This window comes from Python bivittatus, unplaced genomic scaffold (assembly GCF_059951505.1).
Source record: "Python bivittatus isolate LINGU-HERP-01145 unplaced genomic scaffold, Pbiv_v1 ctg000850_np1212, whole genome shotgun sequence".
Taxonomy (NCBI): domain Eukaryota; kingdom Metazoa; phylum Chordata; class Lepidosauria; order Squamata; family Pythonidae; genus Python; species Python bivittatus.
The window spans coordinates 35,353,787-35,371,086 of record NW_028277112.1 but is presented as its reverse complement, the minus strand read 5'-3'; the positions used below and the strand labels follow the sequence as shown (position 1 = coordinate 35,371,086).

At 37.3% G+C, this 17,300-nt stretch overlaps 2 protein-coding genes across 4 annotated transcripts in view; both read right to left on the bottom strand.

Annotated features, from left to right (window-relative positions):
• KIF27 (kinesin family member 27) overlaps positions 1 to 5,091 on the bottom strand; it is a 46,954-nt gene extending 41,863 nt beyond the window's left edge. For 2 of the 3 annotated variants that reach the window (XM_025169032.2, XM_025169033.2), the window contains exons 1-2: positions 4,584 to 5,091; positions 2,626 to 2,733 (exon numbers count right to left, since the gene is read on the bottom strand). The gene's annotated coding sequence lies outside the window, so the exon portion shown is untranslated. The remainder of the gene's footprint in view (positions 1 to 2,625; positions 2,734 to 4,583) is intronic. The other variant, XM_025169034.2, reaches the window with a different exon arrangement.
• A 953-nt stretch (positions 5,092 to 6,044) lies between these two features.
• On the bottom strand, positions 6,045 to 16,463 carry QNG1 (Q-nucleotide N-glycosylase 1). Its single transcript, XM_007431995.4, has 5 exons — positions 16,310 to 16,463; positions 14,141 to 14,528; positions 12,397 to 12,656; positions 9,254 to 9,449; positions 6,045 to 6,564 (listed from the first exon to the last, which is right to left on the bottom strand). The coding sequence occupies exons 2-5, from the start codon at positions 14,475 to 14,477 to the stop codon at positions 6,332 to 6,334; spliced, it is 1,026 nt and encodes a 341-aa protein (XP_007432057.1). The 5' UTR covers positions 14,478 to 14,528; positions 16,310 to 16,463; the 3' UTR covers positions 6,045 to 6,331.
• Between the last annotated feature and the right edge of the window lie 837 nt (positions 16,464 to 17,300).

Here is a 17,300-nt window from a genome sequence, read left to right as displayed (position 1 = left end):
CTCTTGTTTCTGTCTTCTTAGTCACTTGTGTGCATGAATGAGCAACCTGAACACGTATTTAAATGGAAACTCCAGTCTGTTATTCTTTCAACATATTAACTGCTTGAATAAATTGGTGTGTGTTGATATATAACTATATTAAATATGAATGTAATAAGGACCATTTTGGTTAGCAACCTTTGCAGATAACAAACTATTAAATGGATTTTTATTAATCTATATAAAATTATATTTAGACTGCACCAAAGTGTTTTAAAATTTTCTATTTAAGTTCATATTTTAGCCTTCTTGCACTTCTCCTTCTCAACTTACTCTGTTTTCTAAAATACAGTCCAGAAACAAGAAGACTGACAAACCTTGAAAATATGTTTTATTCATGACAGACTCCAAGTGAACAGCTGTTACATGCCTTGCCATCATCACTATTCTTCCAAAGCTTTTAATATTAATATATAATTATGCTCCTATTTTTGTGCATAGTCACCATGGCCTCTCTCATATATAGATATATAGTATCTTACAAACAAACAAAAAATTGTATTATATGGGGTATAATAGCACAAGAGCCATGGCTATCTCTTAAATATTATTTGAAATGTCACTACAAGTAAGTGTTGCAAATCTGTGCTACAGTCCCTTTTTTATTATTTTTAAACAGTATTTTATTTTCTCTTCATGGCTTTGTGCTACATAAGCCCATAGCAATAATCAAACTTTTTTAATGTAGAAGGGAAAAAAAATGCTGATCAATTTTTAAGTTTTAGTTTTTAAAAATGCTTTGGAGGCTCTGTACTCTTCTCCTGAACACATTTAAAAAAGAGAGAGAGAGAAAAACACACAGCAGCTCATTCCTATCCTACCACAAATATATGATTGCTAATATTTTTGGGTAGTATTTCTATATATTTTATATGAGCATGAAGAGCAGGAAGTTGAGAGGTAATTGTTTCTCATGAACTGAACCTGTATCTACTTGACAACTACATGAACCAAACACCTATCTACTTGGCATCTAATACAGGCTGAGAAAAGATAATGTTAGCTGGAGAAGGCACAATATCAACTATGAAAATCCAACTTCAGATTAACACACAAACTTTTAGGCAAATTATAACCTTTTAATAGTACCGTATTTTTCCATCAATAAGACGCCCCCATGTACAAGACGACCCCCACTTTTCCAACCCAAAATTAAGAAATCAATATTTTAAAGATAGTGCAGAACACATTTTTATTTAGTAATTAGGTAACATTTACCTGATACACTCGGTGGAAGGAGGTCCAAACCATCTCTCTGCAGCTCTATTTCCATGCTCTTTTGCATAAGTGATTACATTCAATCACAAGTAAAACTGCCAATAGCTTGTCTCTGCAAACAGACTTTCTCCAATTGGTTTGTTCAGCATCAGCTGATGTCAGTTACATAAGGCTCGTGATTGGAGGAAGTCTGTTTGCAGAGACAGTATGGGCAGTTTCACTCATGACTGGAGGCTCGTGATTGGAGGAAGCCTATTTGCAGAGTCAAGCTATTTCACTCATGATTGGAGGCTAGCAATAGGAGGAAGCCTGTTTGCAGAGACAAAGTATAGGCAGTTTTGCAACTGCACGGTTCTCTCCTTGGCTTACTTCCTTGCATGAGACGCCCTTCAATTTTTAGCGTAAGGATTGGAGAAAAAAGTATCGTCTTATAGTTGGAAAAATACAGTAATATGTTTCACAGGATTATTTTGTGTGGGGGGGTGCCTTTGAGTCAATCCCTGTTTTCTTTGTAACATTTTCAAAAGTGGTTTGCCATTGCTTGCTTCCTATGGTTGAGAGTAAGTGAATGGCCCAAAGTCACCCTGTTGACTTTGTGCCTAAGGTAGGACTAGAACTCATGGTCTTCAGTTTTCTAGCCTGGTGCCTTAACGACTACACTACATTGACTCTCTTCACAGGATTACTTGATGGATAAAGGGAATGGGAGGAGCATGTTCATTGAGCAAAAAAGTGGGATATATATTAAACAATGATAATGATCTGCAGCATGGAAAACTGAAATCTCATGAAGATAATACAGGGTACACACTTTATTTTATTAGCCAGAAACTTGATAACTTGATGCAGAAGAAATTCCCACTCCAAAAAACCCTTCTAGGCAGAACGATGCTAATAACTAAGAAGACCATAACACACACTTGATTGTCTGCTTACAGTTACTGATGTGCAGTGAAATCCCTTCATTTGTACACATATACACTAGATAACAATACACTGACCCAGCAAATTTCATTTAACTGTATTATTTAAAATCAGAACAGTAAGAAGGCAACCATGATCTTTCCTGATGCAGAGAAAGCTTTTGATAATTTGGAATGGTCTTTCATGCTTACGACTTTGAAAAAGATGAACTGTGGCTCTAATTTTTTTAAATAGATGCAGAGTATTTTATATAGAGGAAGAAGACAAAATTAAATGGTTTTTTTAATCACAAAAAGTACTACAATGAAGAGGAAAAGACAAGGCTGTCCCCTTTTCATATTCTTATTGGCATTAGAGCCATTGGCAAAAAAATCAACATTTCAGGAATTACATTATCAACTAAACAACATAAACTAAAATTACATACTGATGATGTGTACTTACGGTTACTCAGCCAAAGGATTCTTTAGAATCGATAATGGCATACATACAGCAGCATGGTTCAATGTCATGATATCGGATCAATAAAGTTCCTAGTGGCCATGGACTTAACTGAGAAAAAAAAGCAATATTTGTACCAAATAACAGGGTTAAATATCATTATCAAAAAGATTAAATGCATGAGAATATATTTATCAAAAATCAATAAAGACCTGTTTATTATAAAAAATAATAAAGATGGGGAAAATTAAAACTGTCTTGGTTAGGAAGATTGCAGCTGTTAAAAAGAACATTCGACCAAGGCTTAATTTTCGGTCCCAAATGGTGCTAATAAAATTTGAAAACAGGGTATTAAAAGACTTTTATATGATCTAATAAAAGGCCAAGAATTAAATTTAAGATATACAGGATTCCATAGCATGAGGACTTCTGGCAGCCCTGAACTTCAAACTTCATTATCAAGCTAGCTGTTTAACTTGGATTACGCATTGGATTGTAGATTGGATCCCTATGGTTGGATCACTTCCGCTGAGGGAATAAGACTCCCAGATGGGCTGCACAAATATCTTTGGATTCATACAAACTGAAATGAACAGCTTATATGTGTTTATGCAATAATAAGCAGCATATTAAAAGTTTGGGATAAATATAAAAAAAGAATCAGTCCAGATTTATCACCTCTTGACTTATTATTGAAACCTTATATTCTTTTGCAGAAAGAAATGAATTCAGAAGAAAGACAATAAAATGTATAGACCCAAAATTTGATTATTAATAAGACAAAAGGATTTTTTAAAAGTCTTTATCTTCAGAAGGGTCAGAACCATCTGACCCATTTTGATACCTTAAAATAAGTAGTACAGCTTTAAAAGTACAGCAAAACCAAGGGAGAACACCTAAAGACTTGACTAAATTTGAAAACCTTATATTTAGAATATTTTCTGGACCTTACTTATAAAATGTTAATGAAATATGACTCAGAAACAAAACAAGTTAAAGATTGTATGATTAAATGGATGCAAAATTTAGATATAGTAATTTTCAAAGGAAGAAAAACATTAAATTCACACCAAATATTAGAGAAAACTTGTATGCTTTACGATGGTGTATTACTCCAGTATTGATTGCTAAAATGGGCAGTTCATTCTCTAAAAATGTTAGAAATATAATGTATTTTGGTAGATTGGATCATTTTTCCATATTTGGTAGCAATGTTGCAAGGCTCAACAATTTTGGAAAATGATTTATAATAAAATGAAAGATTTTAAAAGCTAAATTTCCTTTCCAAACTATTTATTAAATATTACTAAACCTTATATTCCCACAAAGTATACTGAACGAGCTTTGTATGCCTCTTGTTGAAAAAGAATGGCTAATTAAACTGCAGGAGTACCCTTGCTGTCCAAAATAGCTTCGCATTTCAAAAGTAAACCTGACACAGAATTCACTGAACTTGGAATCCATTTTTGGATTATAACTCAATACATGAGATTGTGCCCCATCTGAAATGTAGGTTTCGCTTAACATATTTACTTGGTCAGATATACACTGCTGTAATTCTTAATCTCATTTTATGATTTACACTGTGCTGCTGTCAGTTGCTGTTGATGCTTCACATATCATTCAGAATTTGACCGTGATTTGTAGTTTTTAAAGTCGTGCATTTAGTTACTTAAAACGAGTCAATTAAGTAGTGGAAACTTTAGCCTCCATAAAGCTTCAGTATATGAAGCTTGTAAATACCCTATTTATCCACTTTGTGCTGTATTTTTTCCTGGGCGTGCGCGTGTCTTTCTTCTTTTTCCTTAAAGACGTACCATAAAAAAAACTGTATTCAAGCATGCACCATAAGTCATAACAGATGTGGGGCTACTTCTTGAGAGGATTTTTTAACCGGTTTTTACTCACCCTCACCACCAACACCCTCCCCCTCCCAGTCTCTCCCGCACGCCCACACTCACCCTACGCACACTCACTCCCGAGCGCTTCCACGTAGCTTGCGCTATTCACGTTAGCCTTCGGGTTAAGGGCCAAACGGACTCGCTCGCGGCGGGAGCAGCTTGTCAGGCAGTACCCTCCTTGCCGGGCTTGCTGCGGACTTTCAAGCTCCCACTCCAAGGTCTAGGGAGATACTCCCCAAACAACAGCGTCAGCACCATCCGGACCCCCTCGCTTCCTCTTTTTGTTTACATTCGTTCACCAGGCAACTACGAAACGCTCCCGCCGCTGACAGAGAACTAGCGCCTTTCCAGAGAGCTGCGGCAGCACCGCCCTCGCCTCCGCCGGATGGGCCGCCGAGCCCAGCGCGCTGTTAGCGCAGGCGCACTGGTGCCGCGGTTTTCGTCAGCCTTGCCTGGCGGCGTTCCCAAAAACTGAAAGCGAGAAAGGAACGCCTGCCACATTTTGATCTAAGCAAAACGATCACGAAGACAGATGATTAAGAGCTTAATTTACACTGACATGTGCTTTACCTGATTCGTGCTACTGGATTAAAAGTGCAGCGGCATGTGTGTGAAAAAGAGACGCCCTGCCGAGAGGCGCTATTTCCGAGACGGTAATTAAACGTCTAATTCCGCAACGTGGCTGTTAGACTATAGTTCCAAACTGTTCTTGTGGATGTTTTAGTAGGGGGTGCAGGCATTGCTTGCACTGGGGAGAGACATGACTGAGAAACGCAACCGCACCCCCCTTCCCTGCTTGAAAGCCATTTGGACAGATCACCCCTAAAGTCAAGCTCAGGGGTGGTTTATCTTCCTTACATGACTCATGAACACTGGAATCTTTTCTGCAAAGTACCACAGATAAGCAGGAAAAGTCCATGATTTGACTACAGAAACTGTGCACCTCATTGTCTGATATCTGCATGCAGAAGAATCAATGGATAAAAAAGTGTTCTTTGTGTTGAGCTCAGTTCCTGGTGATTTTCTGCACAAGGTCATGTAGCTTTTAGCCAATCATACAGAGATGGTTTGCCACCGCCTTCTTCCAGGATTTAAAAAAAAAATAAATCCCATTTTAGTTTACAGTCCTGAGATTTCCTGTAGTCTCTCATCCAATTACTGCTTAATCTTCTGAATCAAAGTCAACTAGATGCTGCCACTTAACTATGCACAAGGATCAAGCAGTTTTTAAAGAGTCAGTCAATAACCTTTTTGTTAGCTCAAGCTTTTAAAATACCTTTAAATATTGCTGACTGCTTTTTTGGTGCTGGTCTTGTTCTTTTGTAATTTCAGACTGTTTTTAAAAAGTCTTGTGTACAAACTTTGAATCAATGTTGCTGAATGACATCACAATGTTTTGAATAAAATAACAGCACACAACTTTAGAAGGTACATCAAATGGTAAACTGAAATGGTTTCTACTTACACGCATAATCAGACATGCATACACACAAGTAGGCAATATGACTACTACAATACTAATTTGTGAAGTATCTTTTGATTTTATATATAATCCAGATTCTTTACACACTATTTCACACCTTTTTAATCAAACATATTAAATGAATATATTACTTACAGAATCAGAATGTGAATCTATGCATATGCAGGAAAATGCCTTTCTTCTGGTAAAGTGGACATTAAAGATCAGAATCTTAGGTGGCAAGTGAATACATGGGCAGCCGTGCCAAAATTTTTGTAAAATTTCAAAAGTATATATAAAAAATTTAGAATTTGATGCTTTATATCACTATAATTTGTAAATGGTATTAATAGTATATGGAACGTACACGGTGAAAAGGTACTCCTTTCATATCTTCTCGATGATTCCGAGCATAGTCCCATAGATAATAATCAATGAGAACTGCATTGATCTTTTCACTCATGTTCTCACCTTTCTTTTTATAAAGGTCAAGCAAACCTCTGCAAATAAGCTCACAACACCAAATAGTACAACCTCGAATCTCCACTTCATGATTTTCTCCAAACTGGAACATATGCCCTGCAAGATATGGAAGGATTAAAAAAAACAAACATGAATAAAGAAAATGGGATATAAGAGGAAATACCGTGTGTACCCAATAGCTATTTTAATCAATGTACACCTAACATTTTTTACTTTAATCAGGGTAATTCAAGTTACATATTTTCAGTATGTTAATCTGTCAAAGCAATTACCACACTGCTAAATTGATAGGGGTTGCAGTAGTTTGACTCATTTATTTCTGTCTTATTCCGCACACTTTCTTTGTCTTTCATAACATTCCTAACTCTTTTCCTAATTAGTGGCCAACAGTGCTGACCAAAGAGGATCTTTGATAGCTCTTCCTGGGTAGGCTGCTACCCAAGAGGCTGCTTACATCATATCAGGGGAGGGGCTTCACATGGAGATAGATTAGGAATTATTGCTTCCTGCATTGTACTGCACAGAAAAAGGTCATCTTGCAGAAGAATGCATGAAAGCAAACTACTGCAATCTCAGAAAGAAAAAAGCTCAACTCAGCATGCTGATCAGATAAGAGCCATAGATTTCAGAATGACAGGAGGAACGAAGATGGAAGAGGATTAAGAAAGGTGGCAGAGCCAAGAAAAATGGTCTAACAGGCTGAATAGTGAATTTCCACAGGTTGGATTAAATAAGAGATTCCTAGTGCTTCTGATATATATTAGTAGGGAGTGAAGGTCATTGAACTAGCTTAATTAGAGCTTATTTTGGAGTAGACAAGTAAGTACAATACTATCAGTGGTATATTTAAACAGAGAATTTGTAAGCAAGCCAATACAGTATACCTCCCTAATAAAGCTAAATGTTCAACTACCTGCAGCTATTGAACTTCTTGAAAAAAATCCCAGTCATGGAATTGCAGCATGTGCAATCAAGTATTTAATAAACTCTTGGAAGACAATTTTTCAACCCTGATAAAAGTTAATTTTTTTCAAATAGATTGATAAAATGTCAGCAATTGTATTGTTGAAAGAAGATGAAAAGTCTTATCCGAGTGTCTGGAAAAGACAAAACAGGATAAATCCTGGCTATGCCAGAAGGCCTGGGGGCTGGATGGGGGCTCGCATCAGTGGAAGTGGCTTGTGGGGTAATTGATTTTACCCCCCCCCCATCATCTTGAATGTCTTTAGTATTTATGTATAGTGTTTGTTTTATAGTGGATTTTAATGGATTGAATATTTATTTATGGGGTATTTTAATTGTTTATAGGCTTTTGATTTTTAATTGTGAGCCGCCCAGAGTCACCCATTGGGGGAGATGGGCGGCATACAAATTTAATAATAAATAAATACGTACATAAATACATAATTAAATAAAGCTAAATCCTAAGAAGGTAGAATTTCTGTTTGCTTATTAAAGTTCTCAGTAAGCTCTGGTGTTAACTCTCAAGGGGAAGACACTATTCTTGAAGAAGCAAGTCTGCAAGTTAGGATCCTCCTGGATTCACAGCTCTGCTTGATGAGCAGATGAAGGCCACAGCTAGAATGCCATTGCTCACCTTTGGCTAGTGTGCTAAATGCAGCCCTACCTGGAGTACAATTGCAATGGTAACTCATGCCCTTATCAATACTCTACATGAGGCTGCCTTTGAGGATCACTCATCAACTGCAACTGGTAGAAAATATAGTAGCCTGCATAGTAGCAGCTGTTGGTTGCCAGGAGTACCTTATACACATGCTATGGAACCTGTATGGGTTGCCAATAAGCTTCTGCGTGAAGTTCAAAATCTGATTTTAACTTTAAAAACTACATGGCTTGCCAGCTAGGTGTCTTCAGAACCACCACCTCCAAATAAAATTGGCCTCCCATCTAATACACAAGTTCTGGAAGAAGTTGTTAATTGTTCCCTGCTTATGTGACATGAGGAGAGCCAAGGCCATAACTGCTTTCTGTTATGGCTCTGGCATTATGAAATATCCCCACTAGATTTTTTTTAAAAAAATATTTAATTAGAATTAAACACAATCTGACTCCAAAACTATTCTGGGTGGCTCACAATGTCAACAGACCACAAGGTACAGTAAAAATGGGTTGCAATCTAGATATTAGACTTGCTCAGTTGGTTAAGATGGCAGTTGCAACCTCATGAATGAATCCCTGCCTCTTTGTACACGCAAGCAACACTGACACTCATACAAGGGGTTTAACTCGTGGTCACAATTGCCATCTTGACTTTCGACTCCTGTGAACACTGCTGTTAGAAAGGTACATGGATGGATGGAAGGAAGCTGAGATTGGGCAAACCACAAGTGCACATGGATTGAGGTATCAGAAAAAAAAAAATAAAGGCAGGTATACATGTCTTTATCAAATTCTTCATGTTCATCACTGTTAGAAATAATTTAAAATGAAAGCTCTCGTTTCCTAGACAAAAAATGACACTCTATAAATGAAATACCAGAATAGAATATTTGGCACAGAGTGATCATTAAAATCCTCCTTTTCCCTTTTATTTTTTTCTTCTACAAAATAAAAGTGAAAAAAGTAAGTTATTAAATTAGCACGGTCCTTTGCATTTATACTGTGAGGATTGTAGACTGTACTTTCATGGAATGGAAAACTCTTGTAATAGAACTTAACCTCTAATATGTTTATTTCAGCTTTTTAAAAAAATATACATCAAAGGACTACTGGTATAAAGTGGCATGTGAAATAGAAATTCTTCATGATCATGAATAGTTAATACCTTTCTTAAGTTTGTTCATTAGTTCTTCTGAATATCTCATTGCTCCTAAATGAACAAGAACTTGTGGTATCCTATAATCGGCAAATATAGTCATTGTGGAAATATCACTGAAGCAGCCATCTCCTTTCCCTTCCAGCACACTCCAGGTGTCAGCCACAAGGATCTGTGCCCGTTTGTAAAAAGCCACCTTTCTACCCTGGGAGGAAAAGCAGTGGGGGGGGGGGACAAAATAATTAGAATGATTGAAAAATTATTTCAACAATTGAAGAGAATATATGTAGCTCAGGGTTGAACTGTGGGGTTCTTGGTGCTCTCTGAGCTTGTTTGTTTGCTTACAGACATTTCATTACCCAACTAGGTAACATTATCAACACGCACTGATGTTACCTAGTTGAATAATGAAACGTCTGCAAACAAACCACCAAACTCAGAGAGCACCAAGAACCCCTTAATTCAACAACTTTTAGTATGAAGGTTTGCTATTATGATTTTGTTACCATCTCTCAACATCTGGATTTCTGCAGCAGAGTATAAATATACTTAACTTTACAGTACAGATAGTCCTCAACTTACGACCACATGCAGGACTGGATTTTCTATCGCTAAGCAATGCGGTCATTAAGTAAGTTGTGCCCGATTTTATGACCTTTTTTGCCATGGTCGTTAAGCGAATCTGGTTTCCTCCAATGACTTTGCTTGTCAGAAGTCCCCTGGGAAGGTTGCAAATGGTGATCCCGTGACCCCGGGAACCTGCAACTGTCATAAATACATGCCAGTTGCCAAGCACCCAAATTTTGATCACGTGACTGTGGGGACACTGCAAAGGTCTTAAATGCAAGGACTGGTTGTAAGTCACTTTTTTCAGCGCCATCGTAACTTTGGACGGTCGTTAAACGAATGGTTGTAAGTTGAGGACTACCTGTAATTTTTGCATTTCTGTGATATACAATGAAAGTCAGAATGAATTGTTTACCTGTGTAAGCATCAATTGATATCTCACTATATTCCTTTAAAGAGTTTCTGGAAAATTAATGTGAAAGTTCAAGGTGACAATTATAAACTGCACAGACACTATGTTCTAGTTCTTTTATAGCTCTCAAAACTGTAGTATTTCTTGCTTATATTCAAGCATCATGATGAATAAATTATTCTTAGACTTGCTTAGTTTTTGCCTTTACAATTATATGCATTTTTCTTTCTTTTGGAATTTAAAATAAAATGTCCATTAGTATTGTAACAGGAAGGAATTCCAACATATTTTTGCTTTGTTCAACTCCAAACAAGGAAGCTTGACTGGCACTGAATTACCTTCTCTTCAATGGCATGAAAAATGCTACAACCAACTTATCTTTGTCAATTATATAATGGACACTATTTAGGAAGACACGGTGGATAAATGTGGTTCCTATACTGCTAATTCTAAACATAAAAAGCTTATTTTTATTTACTAATATAATGAAAGGAAAATGCTTTTGGGATGAGACATTGCAACCAGCAGAAAGGAAGTATCATTACACTCAGCGTTATTTTCCATTTTTTTCCCGAGAATCCTTGAAACCCTTTGGAGTAGATGATGGGTAGACATGGAAAACTTTATGTGGAAGACACTACAAGTTCACCTCCTCTCTCATTCTGCCTACAAGTGCTACCCATTAGGGGTATGGTAAAAAAAAGGCAAGATGGTGGCCTGTACCATCCCGATTGCAGTCATGGTCACCCCCTTGACTTTTTTTTTTTTTGACAACCCCTCCCCCCCCACAGAAGATTCTTGCCTACAGAAGATCTGTACTAAAGTAAGTACTGACGGAAAGAGCTTCATTGACAGAACACTGCCTTAAGAAGACTGAAGTTACCAAGATTTTCTATTGCTCTATTTTGATTTTATTTTGTATTGAACTACCAACTCAGACAAGCAATCAAGGAATGACCAACTCAGACAAACAATCAAGCAGTAAACAGCGGCCTAATCAAGGAATTACCAAGGAGAAAACCATACCCCCACCAACACTGACAGGGCAAGCTACTGTATATAAACAGAGAGCAAATCCTTCTAACACTGATGATGTTACCTAGCCGGGTAATGAAATGTCTGCAAGAAAACAACCAAGCTCAGAAAACCTCAAGGACTCTATAAGATATCAATGTTTGACTCTTTTGAGCAGTTTTTGAGAATATGTCCCTGGAAAACCACTCAGCACCAGACAAAGTCCAATTAAAATAACTGTTCCCCATTCCCACATTCTGCTTTCAGTCTGATGATCCCGTGGCTTGAATGTCAGCAACTGCCCCCTGTCCCTTTTTATTTTTCTTACCACCTTTCCTGATGAAGAGTCCTACAAAATTCAAAGTATTAATTTTGTGACTGAGTGTAGCTAGACAAGGTATGCTCTTATATGGATTTGCCTTCCCTATGGCCAACTCACTTTTGTTTTTCCTGATTTGAAGGGGGTTTGGAAAAAATAGCATATACTAACTATATTTCTGACATAATGCCTACAATTACAAACCATAGTCATGGTTCTGTGGCTGCTGCTGCTAAGAGACTATTGAGCAATAGAATTAAAGATAGATAAGAAGCTTTAAATCATTATTTCACTTTTGGTTTGGCTTCTCAAATCATAGTTTTAGCTCCATACTAAAAATATATTGTGGTTTGTTATGAGGCCAAAACTGAACAATTGTTTTATTTAATCAGTAAAAGATGATTCTATGCTTGTACTGTCTTAATTGTATTTTCCCCACAAATTAATGGGTGGAGGAATGATTCAGTTAAAAAATAATAATAAATGTTTGAAAATGAAAAAAAAAATTACACTGAAAATCAAGAGGGATAAAGAATATATCCACTGTAATGAATGATCATTGTCACCATGACATGAATTCATCGAACATAATTCTCATAACACTTAATGATGGATTACAGTATCCATAGCAGTTTGGGGATATTGGTCACACCATCAATGGCCTATCTATGATAAATGATAAGATCATAGGTGATGTGTGCTGTGGTATTTTCCACTCTTCCACAGCACCAAATGAGGCACTGATGTTTGCAGCAGCTCCTTGTCCATCTTTCTTGCCCTAAAAATATGTAACAGAGTTGTTAGCTGAAAACACAGATTATTACAAACTATAAGATTTACCTGAAATGTAGCCTCATCTCTAAAAGATGGGAAATTTTCCACTATTATCTGTAATAATTTCTGGGCACTTTTTCCACTTTTCTTAACACATGTGAGGAAGGAGCCCCCAAATTTCTCCAGGAGAATAGTTCCAGCTTCATTTAGCACATGATGTCTCTCCTCGATTAAAGGCATGGGCGCCTCTGTGTCAGAGCGAAATGCATGCTTCACCTGATCCAGGGTCATAGTGGCATAATAAGAAGCACTAGTAATGGGTATTCCTTCAGAAAGGACAACAACAACAAAAATTATTAATTACATTTGAAATAATTAGTAAAATATAACACAAAGGAATTAGAAAATGTTCTAATTAGGAAACAACTAAACAGAGTTTATTTGCACTGATTATTGAAACAACTAAACAATTTATTTCTCAGTTAATTTACCTCTGAATGTTAAAATACTATCTGAATCATGATTTAATATACTTTTGTGTTCAGATTATTAAAAAAATGGTAAATATTTACCAATAAGCAGAAAGCAGTGAACTAAATGTCAGTTCATAGTAAGTCCTTGTGAGCATTCCATAACTGCCAAATGAGAGATTATTCATATTTTATTTAGAGTCGTTTACAGAAATAACTGATGTCTCCAAAAAGACGGTGGCTGTATCTCTCCAGTCTTATTAAGCTATTTTAAATTCTTAGGGTCCTCTTCCAAACTTTAGATTCTAATGCTTCTTCTAGCTGACATATATGTTGACAGATATAAAATGTCAACCTATGTTTTCCATGAAAAACTATCAGTTGTGAAAGTTAAGTAATACATCTGAATACCTGATGTTTAGGCTAAAAAGAGGAAAATGTTACCTTTTCCTGCTAATGCTCTACTTGTAAATTTCACAGAGGCATGCATCTTATTCAGTGCAGCCCAATTCTGTTGATACTTCTCTATTAAAGGGAGAAGACTAAAAGAGAAATTAAAATGAAATTTGAGACAGCTGTCCAGTCAGGGCCAGCCTCCTTCTACTACACTGCTCTCAAGGCTTCTCTACCTAATACCATGAAGGCATCAGTTTAGTGGCCAAGTATCCATAACAGAGGCAAGGCAAGGAGCATCTAAATACTCCTTACAGTCATTTTCTGATCCTTTTTCAACTAACACTTTATGATAGGGTATGTCATGTGAAGTTTCCTCATTTTTTTTATTATTATTGAAAGCAAGTTCCAGATCCCAATCCAGATTAGACCCTGTCAGATTTGTAGTGAGAAGCCACCTGAGAGTTAATCCTCTGCTATTGCAGCCAACTTTCTCCATATTCCTCATTCTGGTAGAGAAAATTAAAAGGGGGAAATCCCTCTAATGGGAAGGTCTTTATTTTTATTTTGTCTAATTGCTGGTCTGATGAACAGATTCTGGGGAGAAAAAAAAGTAAGCCTAATTTGAGTCTTGATACTTTGAACATGAGAAAACATTTTTTATGCTACTTATTAAATGTAATAGGTTGCTTAGCCACTGAAATGATTCATTGCTATGTTACAAGAGAGTTTGATGGAACCATAAAGAATAACAAATTCATAATCACACAGGTTCTTATAGACTACATTCTACTCCATGAAAGAGCCATGTTTATTCTATTGCTATTTGTATATCTGTAGTATGAAGTCCAAACATAAATCCAAAGGTGAGCAGTATAATTTTGCAAAGAGGTCCTGGAACAGACCTTTGAGTGAACATCTAAATCAATTTAATTCAGAAAACTAACCTTCATCACATGCTCTGTTGATGGCAGCACAAAGAGACCAATAGCCACTATAACTCTTGCCTTTGTATTTCACCAAACATTTATGGTCTTCGTGTTCAGACCAAAAGGAAAAATTGAGCGCATCAGTAACGAACACCCAGTTCACTGCATCTTCACTTGCTGCTTGAGGGTTTAACTCATGGGAAGACTTCCAGCCAGCCACACTGAATTCTTTCTCTGTAACTTTGTCAAACAACATCTCTGCAACCTTTTGAACACCATTATCTTCAATGTACACATCTTTGCTGTTTTCTGCTATAATCTTGGCAGATTCTTTAGGATTTAAAATTGCTTCCATATTTTTCCTTGTTTCTGAGTAAATGTGATAAATTGGCTCTTAGTCTTTGACCTGTAAGTACAGTTGACAGAATACAAGAAAGATATATAATATTCATTCTGTTGACAATCAGGCTATCTGCCCAGGTCTTTCCATATTTTAAGCAATCCTGTACATGTTGATGCAGCAGTAAATTCTATCAGTTTAACAATGCTTACTCTCAAGTTTGCATACAACTGTATCCTTGACAATTCAAAAATATAAAAATTTTCCGTTCTAAAAGCAGCAGCATTTTACTCAATCTTGGCAACTATGTGTGTCATTCTTTAGGCCATTGCGGATGCAAAACCTCTACCTGGATAATTGTATCATATATTAAAATATAAAAAAATCTTATTGAGCCTAGCCCAAATTGAAGAGGATGGGAGGATAACACAAAAGCCATACAGATGGATTCACACTCATTCTTTGACTGTAGCACTTCACAATTTTTTCTTTTAATGATATACCATCCTCGCAGACCACACATTGAAAATAGCACTTTTGTAGCATTATAAACACAGCACTTTCCAAAGGAGTCAAACTGTATGTTGAGATTTCAAGTGATAAACAGAAGGAAATGTGTGATAATTAGCATTTATATATCCAAGAAATGGGTAAGAAGTGAAGTTTGTGCTTCCAATGATATTTCTGACAATTTTCTTTCAGAGCCCCTTTCCCCAAGTCAGCCACAACATTATTTAAGTTTTCTCTAAAGGTACAAGAGATAGTAGATTGAACATGAAATATTATCTGATTTCTGTCTTAGAGGGCAAAATTGCAAAAGGAGAATAAAATGTAAAATCTTCTCCAAGTTGAACCTGACTCCTGGAGGCTTCACAGACAAGGTCTATGCTATTATCTTCTTTCACATTTTGTTTTGTTTAACTTCTCAGTCTCACCCCGCCCCATGTCTTTTAAGAAGGGCTACCAGATTTGGGCTGCAAAAAATTGGAGGACCCGAGATGGTAGCAAAGAGTTAAGAGTTCATATCGCTCTCCAGCCATCTAACTGGATAGGGTAGTCCTATTTTAAACAGCCAGAATAAACCCAAGCATTAATAATCAACCAAAATCCATGATTTCCTATAGAAATAAAACTAGTTGTGTTTATCCTGGATGTTTTAGCTCCTCCCACTGATTGCAATCTATTGCACTGATTGCAAACTATTTCCCCGACCCGCCTCCGTTGAAAGCCAATATTGCCTAATAAAATGGCCAAACCAATGTCTTTTTATCAGAGGGAGATTTACGTTTTAGTGAATGCACGAATGGCTGAGATGAAGTGATCAGCGATAGAAGGTGCTCCTATTCTCAGTGAATCTAGCAAGGGCTTACTCGAACAATAGACGTGAAAAAAGTTCCGCCCCCATACACCCCCCTCGCAACGATTCGCACTTTCACGGACCGCTTTAAGAAATCTTGCTGCTAAGTAACAGCGAGGCCACTTTTTCTCCAGATAAGAATTTTGAAATGTTGATCTAGTAGCAGTCATCTAACACACAGAGCGGCGCGGCCAGAAGCGGAATACCAGCAGCAGGGGCTTCTGTCTGCAAATCCTATCCGATTCCCCTGGAGCATTCCCACACCCGCAGGCGCCAAGTCGCATTCAGATTGATATTTGACTCTTGGCTGTTTCTACGATTTTCACGAGAGGCAGGAACAGAACAAAAACGTATTTCTTTTCCTCGTTCTCAATTCACATGGCCAAACAAGGCCTGCCTACGGATCTCAGGCCTACGGAAAATACCCGGAAGTATGCAGATTGCTAGCAAAATGTCACGACGTCTCGCCAAGAGGCCAAATCCATCTTACCTCTGCAAACACACGATTGTCATACACTTTCTCAGTAACGCACGAGTGTTCTTACACCGACCTCCGTCGATAAAAAACGGAGTTGCTTCCTTTCAACCTTTCTCCAATCGTCCTTGCTTCACTCTCCAATCAGAATGGACTATATTTGCATAAATTAGTGGAGAACTCAAACAAGGTACGGTAAGCTGATATCGGCGTCAGCCGTAACGTGCTGTTTTATTTCCGTAGAATACACGTAGAATTATATTTAATAACTATCAGCAATGTCCGTGTTTTCCTCTAGTTTGCGGAACGGTAAATCCTTGGTGGGGTTTTTCTTTTTTGCGCCTTAAGAATCGGTGTTGACTCCTGGCAGCTACACAAGTCCACACATATTTTTAGGCGTTTTCCAAAAGTGACCTTCACGGAGTGTAAAGGTGGTGACTGGCCCAGTCATCCTCGTTGTCCCTAAGACAGGGCCAGAACTCGAGCTTCTCTGCTTCTACTCTAGTTCCTTAACCATTGAATCAAACCGGCTTAAAAATTGATGTGGGGGGGGTGCCTTTTGAGACCACCTTGGCTCCTAGAGACTCCATGGCAAAGTCCATGCAGTTTTGAAATAGGAAACCCTTCAAAATCTTCACTCTTCAGCAAACTGCTGCAATCCTTTCTATACCAACACGTAGGCCTCACTGGTTTTTTTTACATTTTTAAAAGGCCACTCAAACGTGAAACCCAGGGACCTGCCTTTGATATCTGGGCTTCTTCCCTGTACAGGTAAACACTCAGAAACACCTCTTTCAAAAACTAAAAACCTCACTAGTGAATATCTATCATCCATTCTAGAAAGTCCCACTGAATTCAAGGCTTATTTGGCCAGATAACGTAAAACCGGACTGTTTTGCTTATACAACGTTGAAAGTGTTTTTTGCATGGTCTTGCTTTTAAAATATTCCATAATTGCAAACTGGAAAGGAGCGGTTGTTTTCTATTTAGCTTGCAATTAAATGTA

Excerpts from the sequence above, each read along its gene's own strand:
- QNG1 (XM_007431995.4), bottom strand. The coding sequence starts at position 14,477 with ATGGAAGCAATTTTAAATCCTAAAGAATCTGCCAAGATTATAGCAGAA. Across the intron at positions 12,657-14,140 it reads CAACAGAGCATGTGATGAAG|GAATACCCATTACTAGTGCT; the intron begins GTTAGTTTTCTG and ends TCCTTTCTGAAG. Across the intron at positions 9,450-12,396 it reads GAGATGAGGCTACATTTCAG|GGTAGAAAGGTGGCTTTTTA; the intron begins GTAAATCTTATA and ends TTTTCCTCCCAG.